This window comes from Pundamilia nyererei, unplaced genomic scaffold (assembly GCF_000239375.1).
Source record: "Pundamilia nyererei isolate P.nyererei 1_Seehausen unplaced genomic scaffold, PunNye1.0 scaffold00013, whole genome shotgun sequence".
Taxonomy (NCBI): Eukaryota; Metazoa; Chordata; class Actinopteri; order Cichliformes; family Cichlidae; genus Pundamilia; species Pundamilia nyererei.
Genome location: NW_005187414.1, coordinates 6,702,416 through 6,713,161, shown reverse-complemented (window position 1 = coordinate 6,713,161; position 10,746 = coordinate 6,702,416). Strand labels below are relative to the sequence as shown.

General features: G+C 41.5%; 1 protein-coding gene across 1 annotated transcript; it reads left to right on the top strand.

Moving 5' to 3' along the window:
• The first annotated feature begins 5,938 nt into the window (after nucleotides 1-5,938).
• Nucleotides 5,939-9,444, top strand: LOC102203394 (protein FAM46A-like). Its single transcript, XM_005725057.2, has 2 exons — nucleotides 5,939-7,028; nucleotides 7,972-9,444. Exons 1-2 carry the CDS (start codon nucleotides 6,603-6,605, stop codon nucleotides 8,785-8,787), a joined length of 1,242 nt encoding a protein of 413 aa, XP_005725114.1. The 5' UTR covers nucleotides 5,939-6,602; the 3' UTR covers nucleotides 8,788-9,444.
• The last annotated feature ends 1,302 nt before the right edge of the window (nucleotides 9,445-10,746 follow it).

Here is a 10,746-nt window from a genome sequence, read left to right as displayed (position 1 = left end):
CTCTGCTGCACGTGCAACTAGTCGTTTGAGTCATCCGACCCACAGAAAAGCAGCAGACAAAGCTACCAAATAACGCTGACACAGGTCTCGTGTATCAAAGTTTAATTGGTTAGGAACAATATTAGAATCAAATGCAACACCAGCAGTGCTCACGCAGATTTCCCACAGCAGAAACCCACAGTATCTAGAGCATCAGCACTATCTTAAACAGAACAAGTCACTCTGCACATATGATGCAAATGATGAACAGAGAGAAGAAGAGACGTGCTTCAAAAGATGGATGACTAATGCGCTTGATTATGTCATAGCTGCGTGCATTTAATTAGTGCATTTCACTCAATCAGCTTTTAATAACGGAATCATCATACACCGCATGAAGGGATCAAATGACCTAACTTGACTCTTGAATGACACTGTTTACCGAGCACAGCTGTGCAATGTGTCTCTGTGCGTGCAGCTATGTGGGAAACTGAGAAACTGACACAGATACGCTGAACTTTAACTTGTAGAAAAGAGCGCCACCTACGGGTGAATAGAATTGCTGTTTGAGTCTCAGATCAGCTCAGCCCGGGCTGTTTATGGTGGTCCAGCAGATGGCGCTGTGGTACCTTGATGCTGCGTAAGCATGACCTTTGCTGGGATTTGTCAGGGGTTTTCCAGTTTCCTCATGAAAGTAGAAGAACAATGTGAGAAGGAGATCAAAGCAAATTTATCAGACAAAGAGTGAGTTTCCTATATGTGTACTGCTTCTGATTAGTCCACTTTATGTCCAGTTTGGTTGCTGCTGACACTTCAGTGTGAGAATGATCAGTCACAAAAAAAAGTAGATTTAAAGAAAAAAACATCAGGTACTTTTCTGTTTCCAAACTTTTTGGCTTGTGGCATTTTAATACAACATAATGTTCTCTTATAATTTTCCGTTTGCATGTGAGGCCATGTAATCAATCTACAGAGGAGTTTAAAAACCTTTATGTCTCACATTTCTTTCTATATAGCTTCTATAATTCCTGACAGTAGAATTTACTGTGTGGCCCTATGATTAAACACGTTAACCTGGGAATATTCAACACATTCAGAGGCTGAATAAAGTGTATACTATAAAAATCATTAGTTCACTTTAGTGTACTACTGCACTGTGCACTGTGGAAACCACCGGTTTAGGGCGGTTTCTAACTAAAGTTGAACTGATGATCATTAACTGGAACTAATAAACCAAGTTTTGTTTTGTGTTTTTAGACTACCCGTGAAAGTTGTTTTAGGAAGGCTGGCCTCATGAGGTGTAAACTGCAACATGTTTGCATGTTGTCACTACTTCCAATTAATTTTAGTCTTTGGCTTCTAATGCACACAATTTTATGTTTATGAATGTGTGTGCAAGCGGTACAACTGTTTACACAGAAACCATCAGAGAAATTTGCTGTGGTATTAACATCTCCAACGACGGTATCATACAGGAAGCTGAGTCACAGATTGGGCGACTCACTTCCTGTTTATTTTATCAGAGCAGTCTTTTGGCCCTTGTTATGACAAGTCAAGAAAGCAGTCTGAAAAACTGCGGGGTGGTGGGCTATTCTGTGATTTTTGGGGGCTGCACTAAAACATTCACCTGAGTTCAGCTCACAGACATTATTCATTTCATTTTTCCAAAAGCAAAGCAGGAGCCTTGTGCAAAAAAAGTCTAATGTGGTCAATTAATCATATATGTAAAAATATATTTATGGTTATTGAACAACTTTGAACTATTTTAAACACCATTTTACATCTTTTTCTTTCTTGAGCAATGCACGTCTGTGACACTGTGACACAGTCGATTGTGGTCGGCTTTTTAGTGTGTGTCGTTTTTTACTGATAAGAGAACACATCGTCTATAAGTTAAATTCAAAAATGGAAACTTTTAATCATGAAATCTCTTAATCTATAATCGTATGAAATGCATAAAAGGAGGGAAAAGGTTCATTGTGGTTTTACTGGTAGGGCTTCTTTTCAACAAATTCTTAAACTTGTTGTTAGCACAGTACCATGTGGAGGACCTTCTCCGAGTGCTGCGCTGCATGACTTACACTCCAGCAGTGCAATGAATCTCATTAGTGGCTGTGGAAGAGTTTAGCAGGGGGCTTACGCTACTGAGCATATTCTTTTAGGGTTGATTGAGGCCAACAGAGGTCACTTCAGAAGGTCAAGGTTAAAACTGATTGGAAATACTGCTGAGGTTTGTCTTTGTCGACATTAGCAGATACCCACTATACATCTACAGTGCTATATGTATGTGATCGGGCAACGGGCTAAAGACTGAGCGTTGCATGCTAAGTAGCAGAAACAGGGTGGCCTGCAATTGCATGATTGCATCACCGCCAGTGCTAAAGTGAAGTGTTTGTTAAAAGTTGTAACAGTTATTGTGGGCAAAACAACAGGAACTCATGCAAAATATTTCAGTAGGCCCTGATGTGACATAACAGACAAAAAATGTCATAGAAAATTGAATAAAACACTGAGATACAAGATTCTTTTTTGGTTTAGGAAGGCAAAGCAAGCTTTTTTATATATTTTACTTTTCAGTGACAGATTTAATTTAAGTGGTTCTTTTCGGATGAAGCACTTAAATTAAATTGCTGTTATTAAATACTTTGGTTTTTAAATAAAATGCTTTTCTACTGTTAACGTGCCTGGCAATTTAAATGTATTTCTATCTCTTGACAGGTCGTTTGAATTATAAAGACAACAAATATGACTTGTCTGTGAGGTTTCATGCCTTTGATATCTGGTAAATTGTTTAAAGTGTGGGATACAGGTGTCTTACTTTTGACTTCAGCTTTTTAAAGAAGCCTCAGCTCTAGTAAATAATTTCAGATTCTACTGCTTAACACATATATTATGCAATTGTTTTACTGGTCTGAAACATTTGGGATCCAACTGGGCTGCATATGGCCCATGAGCTAAAACGAGTTTGATGTAATTACAAATGACCCTAAAGCACCTTCCAATAAGCAGCGCCAACACTGAGGTTTTAATGTAGTGTTGATCCTGGCAAAAGAATAAATAAATACTCCAGGAAATAATCCTCATCATAAAAACTTGTATTATTTAATCTCTTTGGGGAACTATTTAGTTCTTTGTGCAAATGTACCAGAAAAAAAAGAAAGAAAAAACACACTGAAGTCACCAGAACTGATGGTGACACAAATAACAATTCAAGAACAAATGCAAACACTCTTGTCCCATTCAATGAAGCATAAACAATGTAGTGTTAAACGGTCAGTTAAGTACTGTGTGACAAAGTTTAGCTTGTAATTGCGTAATTAGTTTATTTGATAAATACTGTTGCCCTGCAGGCTTCCCGTAGCTCCATTTGCTCACCACAGAGACCATTTAGATAGCCGTACGTATCCCTACACTTGACTTAGCTGCCCGTGTAGACAGTAGACTTTATGCCTGTTATCCTGTTACCTTATTATCTTGTTAGCCTAAAGTTTTTATGCCTGGCTGCCTGGGGACGGTGTTGAATCTTGCAAATGTATTTTGGTTACTTTTGCCATTTTCACACGGTGCACTATAAATGCATATAGGTTTGAATACTTTCATTCAGCCTAGCAGTTTCATGCAGCCTGTGGTATTTTAGGAGATTCTCCAACACCCAGAAAACCAAAACAGCAAATATCCCAGATGGTTGGAGGTCTTTCATCAACATTAATATGCTTATTTTACTTATTTTACTACACCCTGCTGCTATGTCTGCAGCTACTCACAGAACTGCCATCATAATTGTGCCAGGCTAATTTTCCTGTCAATGTGACCTTCAGCAGGACAATGTCTCAATGTCTTACATCTGGAGGTGGTCAGCAGGCCTGCACGCTGCTAATACATGTGGGTTAAATGTGGAAATTTTTTTCTTTCTTTTTTTAATGGAAAATCTTTGAGATACTAAAATGATCCAGCATGCTATATATGAAAATAATAGAAGGTGTTAAGAGTGGGAGGAAGCGAGCGGATGGACATTCACCTAACTACTTCACTGTAATCTCTTAATGAACTTCCACGTGTAGTAATGGTAAAAACAGGAAAGGGGAAGAGGATGAGCAAAGAGCAGGAAAGGATAGAGGGACTGAAGACATAGTGGGTTAATAGGAAAACATGGAAACATTTCAAAATAATATGCAGAAGATATGGAAAGATATTTTAAGTGTGATCAGAATCCTGGGTGCATCTGAATTTTTTAATAAAAAAAACTCTCTGATTCATTTACTGTCATGTTCCTGAATAGAAAGAGGGCACTGTGCAATAATAATTCACACATAAACAGATAGGTTACAATTTAGTGCACACCTCAAGATACTCTTGTGTGCACAAATTTGTTTCCATATATGGAGATAAGTTTAGCAGCCAGGCATGCGGTCTATCTGAAATCCTGGATAGTCGTTAGACATCGGAAACCAATCCGGTGTCATCCACTTGGCAGGTCAAAGGTCAGGTAAGTAGTTGCTTCACAGTAAGCAGTAAGGCTTAAACTGAGCTAAATGGTGAATGGGGAAAGTGAAGAGTGTGACTGACCTGCTGTTGTTGTGTCTTAACCTACAGAGCTACGTACTGTATTTGCAGTGTGTAAATAATGGCACAGTATTTCCTGTAATGCAGCAGCAGCACTAATGCTAAAAGTTTTGCATTTGCACATAAATGTGATTCTTCCCGTATTATTTAAATGTTAAGTAGCTGCTGTTAATGCATCAACAATACAAAGAAGTGAAAGCAGCTGCCATATGCTTCACTGCATCAACGACTGACAATGATACTGAGGCAAATAGTTAAAGTAAACTTGATCTCAATGCTGCCTATCAGATTGTAAACTGACATGGATTATTCACTCGAGTCATATGTCGGACTTTAAAATAACAAATAGATTTTAAACAGATACAAATATCTTATTTTTTTCTGTAAAATTTAGTGTTTTCATATTTACATCCCTCCCTTTTTCTGACAGATGGTATTGGATCTTTGCTTCAGTCTTACTCAAAACTTGGCTCACGGTTATCATCACGTTTCTCCGTCTTTTCGGTGTTTTAGCTTTTTGCGCATGCACAAAAACAATTCTTGGATAACAATACTTTCACCCTCATGTGTGAAAGTGCACTTGCTAACAGCGCATCTTCCTGTGTGTCGGTGTTAACGTGTGTGACACTGCACATAGAGGGTAATCTGCGATAAGCTGGTTTATGGGCTCGTCTGCAGTGACGCAGATATGCGCGCCCAGCTCCGCACTGACAGATTCTTTATGACAACTAACCCGAGAGACTGTGGCCCATACCCAAGCTGGACCGCAGTCAAGAACATGACCGACAACTTTCATCGCACATATATGCTCAAATTAAACATTCATGTTGGTGTTAAGAGGACAAATAAAACAGAAACTGTTGTTAAATTTGCGCATTAAATGTGGTTTCACGATGTGTGACTTTGGAGATAAGATGAGCTGCGTCATAACTAGTGAAGAAAAAACAAACATCTCTAGAGAGGGTGCATGTGAAACCTCGCGTAGTAGTAAAATTGTAGTGTTTTATATTTGTGTAATTTACACAAATGTATCTGTTTGGAAGGTTGGAAAGAATTCTAAGTACCCGATTTTGATAACGTGCATAGATTTATGTCAAACTGAACAGGGGGCGCTGATACTGGACCAGTGAGACCAGGGTTCCCCTCTGCAGGAAGACAAGTGTAGGCTGGCTGCATCTCCGGAATGATGGGATTTTGAGTAAAAGTGACTGTTTGTGGATACGAATCCCCGATTTTGAAGGCTAGAACTTTAATTTAAAAGTTTTTATTCTTCTTTAGACACGCCTCAGCATTCGAGTTTGAAGCCACTGAAATTAACCATGGGAAGCGGAGGGGGTGGAGGGGGTGGTGTTAGTTGGTGTGGGCTGTCAATCAAACCGAGCCGCCCCATCGCTTCTCGGACTGGAAATGATCTGTTCACAACCTCTCCAGCAGCCGTGGAGTGGGACCTCCGTGCATCGCGCAGTATCAGCGAGCTCCAAAACGGCCAAAATGTAAAAGACAAACAGCAGTCGCTCACCGCTTTTGAAAAGTAGGTGGGGATCGGAAACGCGCATTGTAAAAAAAAAAACGGAGCGTAAAGTTGCTCAGCATGGATACGCAATAAGCTGTGCGTAACAAAAAAACAAAAAGCGAGTCAAAGAAGACAGAAGTAAAACTTCTCCAGTGGATTTTTCGGTTGAGATAGCTGCGTCAGAGCACTACTGGGACGTTGCGAAAAGCTGAAACGGAAAGAAAGAACCGACACAGCTGACACCCGCTGTCCAGAGGTTAGACACGGAGACGGATCGCAGCGCGCAGTCTGCCAGCGAAAGCTTGACAAGATCATGAACTGAATTTGTCTGGAGAAGCAGACTTTATGTAAGAAGTGGGGCAACGCCGCCCGACCTGTTCTCTTCGTCATGCGTAAAGACGTTTTGTCGTTCACGGTCTTGTTGGTGTGACAGAGTTCCGCTCCTAAGGGTCATTTCCACAGAACGCTGCCTCCGGCTAATGCCGCAGCTCCGGACGGAGTTAGTAGAAAGTTTTGCCGTTTACATCCTCCTCTACCTCCTGTCAACATGATCGAGAGCGCTGAGTGCGCTGCAGCTGACAGCTACTCGCACGGAGAGAGCATCAACCTCAGCGTGCTCAACTGGGAGCAAGTGCATCGGCTGGACACCATCCTCACGGGCTCCATCCCAATTCACGGGCGATGGAGCTTCCCGACCCTGGAGGTGAAGCCACGAGATATCGTCAAGGTGGTCCGAAGCCGCATGGAGGAGAAGCGGATACATGTTCGGGAGGTGCGGTTAAACGGATCGGCAGCCAGCTACGTCCTGCATGAGGACAGCGGTCTGGGATGGAAAGATCTGGACTTAATATTTTGCGCCGAGCTGAAAGGGGAGATGGAGTTTCAGATAGTGAAAGATATAGTGCTGGACTCACTTCTAGACTTCTTGCCCGAGGGGGTGAATAAAGAAAAGATCACACCAGTGACCTTAAAGGTAGTGTATGAAGAAATGTGACTCACAAACGGAGCAAATTATGATTCTTATGAGAACTGTGAAGCACTGGCGCATATAATGCAGAGCTTCAAAATTACTCAATTCCTGAATTATACATGAAGCAGAATTAGTTAAAATTTCTCAGTCATTGCATACATTTTAGATTTAATAATGCACCCAATTCTAATAAGTCTGAATATGTCAGTGCAGCATAGAGATATAAGCCTACAAATAGTAAAAAGGTTAGTTTCCAGTTCAAAGAGGATTCTGTCTAATCCAATTGGAGTCAGATCCACATTAATCAGTCGGCCCTCAGTTACCTGGATACCAAGGACTACCCAGGCTACTAATGGCCCACCAACAGATGTGATCAGCAAAACATGATGAGTAAAAGGCCAGACAGAGATTTTTATCTGGTGCACATTAATGTGGAGTTGTTGCTCAAACTATGGTCAAAACACATTATATCTCCATTGCTGACCCAGAATGCAGTCGTTCATCTGGTGAGCAGGTCACGGTCAGAAAAAGAAGAAGTTTTTGATAAACTTTTTGCAAGAACTTCACTTTACCACAGCTGTGAAAAGGACATGGGGGAGGAGGAGGAGTTGAGAGATTGTGAGAGAAGGGTTGAAGGAGGTCCTCGAGTTTTTGAATGATTTTGAGCTGATATATACAATTAGTTACTCATCTTATAATGCAGTGCTTTTTGTAAGCCCTTAATGACACACAAATAAAAAAGGTAGAGGGCATATAGAATTCTAGTGTGGATATAAAGTGGGTATAAAACCCTTGTTGTCCACTCTCTTTGTTCCAACAGTGTCTTTAAGTTTTCACTGATGATTTCAGTGTGCTGGTTAAAGCCTGCAAAATATGACATTTACTTGAAGATCATGATTCCTATTGTGTAGAAACTTTTCATGTTTTACTTTGTGTCTGTTTGTAGGAGGCTTATGTGCAGAAGATGGTGAAGGTGTGTAACGACTCAGATCGCTGGAGTCTCATCTCACTGTCCAACAACCGTGGCAAGAACGTGGAGCTCAAGTTTGTGGACTCTCTTCGCCGGCAGTTTGAGTTCAGCGTGGACTCTTTCCAGATCCGCCTGGACTCGCTCCTCCTCTTTTACGAGTGCTCGGAGCACCCAATGGCTGCAACTTTCCACCCCACCATCCTTGGGGAAAGTGTCTATGGTGACTTCCCCACCGCCCTCGATCACCTGCGCAAGCGCCTCATCTGCACGAGGAGCCCCGAGGAGATACGCGGCGGGGGCTTGCTGAAGTACTGCCACCTGCTGGTTCGGGGTTTCCGTGCAGCTTCTGACACCGAGATGAAACTGCTGCAGCGCTACATGTGCTCGCGATTCTTCATAGACTTTCCTGATGTGAGTGAGCAGAGGAGAAAGCTGGAGTCCTATCTGCAGAACCACTTTGTAGACCTGGAGGACAGGAAGTATGACTACCTTGCCACGCTGTACAATGTGGTGCAAGAGAGCACTGTGTGCCTGATGGGCCACGAGAGGCGTCAGACACTCAGCCTCATCTCGTCGCTGGCCCTTCGGGTTCTGGTCCAGCAGAATGCCATACCCAATGCTGCCAATGTCACCTGCTTCTACCAGCCGGCTCCATATGTCTCTGATGGCAACTTCAGCAACTATTACGTAGCACAGATTCAGCCTGTCTACTCATGCCCACCCTCTCCTCCTCAGCAGTACCTTGCTTCTTTGCAGCACCCCATGTACGCCACTTGGTTGCCCTGTAACTAAACCTTTTTTATGTCCATGCACCACTGTGTAAGTGCTGGGACTCCCACCCACTAAAAGGGAGGAGTGATGATTTTTTTTAAATCTCCTCCTTGAGAACGGAAGTTTGTGGAAAGGACAAAAGGAAAGCAAGAGATAAGATTGGGCAAGGAAGAAGAGAATCAAGGAAAGGCAAGAAAATGAAGACAAGGAATCAGGACCAAAGCAGCAAGAGAAAGAAATGTTTTTCCCCCCGGGTTAGGATGCCACAGCAGGAGGTGAGCACACAGGGAGAGATGCCAGTGAGTGGGGCTGGCCTGCCAGTTCGAGGGTTTGGTAGATCAAACCGTCGCTGAGGCTCTGAGTCATAAATAGCCTGGACAGGATAGTGTTCTGGTGTGTTGTGGGTTTTGACATGTGTAATAAGCACATCTTCTTCACATTGCAAACCAAAACATGAGATCACAAATGGCCACAAAGAGCAAAGAGCAGCAAAGGATGCAGAAGATGTTTTCTTTCACATATTTACCGTCTGCACTGAGTTTGTGGGAGACTGGAACTTTGTTTTCAAAGACAATTGCAAAAAAAGGAAGTGAGTACTGTTTACAACCCAAAGATCTGCTTTGTTACTCAAGTTTTTCTTTCTGAACTCTGACAACAACAAAAAAAACAACAAAAAAACAAACAACAAAAAAAACCCCAACAACAAAACAATGCATGCTTTATTTCTGTACAGGAATACATTTTTAAGTGCCTAGATAAAGCCTAAAGGGAAGAGTTGTTTTTTGTCATTCTTTATCTTAGAGTAGTATTGAATTGTCTCATGACATTTTCAAAATGATTATGAATGTACTGATGGTCAGAAAATTTACCAATGCTGACTAAGGTCTCTAACACTGAGGGAGGTATCGGACCACCTGATGTTTTTAACAGTGTTTGGTTCAAGATTATGCTCTTATCAGCAGTGCTGCTGGATAAGTACACATCCTGATTACCAAAGAGGAAGTACCAACATAATCTCATCATCTGTAGGAGGTGGGTGGCGAGAGTGTCTAAAAAATACTTATAAAAATATAATGCATGGTTATTTTAAAATGAGAGATGGGTTGCAAATTAAGGTGAAGGAGTGTATAGCAACCTATTTCATGTGCAGGGTGAAATGTGACAGAAAGAAATGTATGCCCATTGTGCATTTCAAAATACAGTCTTATTAAAACACATTTTCATGTGTTTTTGTACACTTTGCCAGATGCAAACTGAAATGCAAATTAAAAGAACAGATTTTTCAGATGTACCACTCAAGCTTACTTAAAGGCACCCTGTGGAGTTTCTTTCTTTGTTTACACTATTTCCCTAAGGTCTAAAAAGCTGAAGTGAGTTCATGGCATGAAATCAGCTGCAGCAATCTCATCAGGGCGTAACTGTGAGAAATAGGTCAGGTCCAGCACTTTCACTTAAACTGGCCCACCACAATCATGTCACTTTCTACCCATCTTTGCGTTCCCCTGAATCTGTATATCAACTGTGATGCTCCCGTAAAACACTAAAAGTTTGTAGTGAGGAAAAGGGAATGAAGAGCAAGCGAGAGGAACTGCACACTTCATAAAGGGGGCTCTGCAAAAATGCACGACTTTCTGCAGTGAATCCTAAAAAAATCCCAAATGACATCCTGTGTGTGGGAGGGAGAGAGGGAGAAAGTAGACAATAAACTGTAAAGCCAAGGAAAAGTCAGCTCCAAGAAGAGCAACAGCAAGCTCACTGCCTAAAAACGCTGTTAATGATAAACGCTGGCTAACAGAAAATAACCAAAACTTTCCACTGAGACAACTTATCAACATTTAAAGATGGTTTTAGCTCAACAGGGAGAAAATTAAAGATTCACTGTCTCACATGACTGTTTCAGCAGTCTTATCTGTTGGCATAACATCTTTCATAGAATTACGAATTATATGGATTTCATTATAATATTGGTGTGATGACTGG

Coding starts and splice junctions, on each gene's coding strand:
- LOC102203394 (XM_005725057.2), top strand. CDS start 6,603: ATGATCGAGAGCGCTGAGTGCGCTGCAGCTGACAGCTACTCGCACGGA. Junction 7,029..7,971: donor TCACACCAGTGACCTTAAAG/GTAGTGTATGAA, acceptor GTCTGTTTGTAG/GAGGCTTATGTGCAGAAGAT.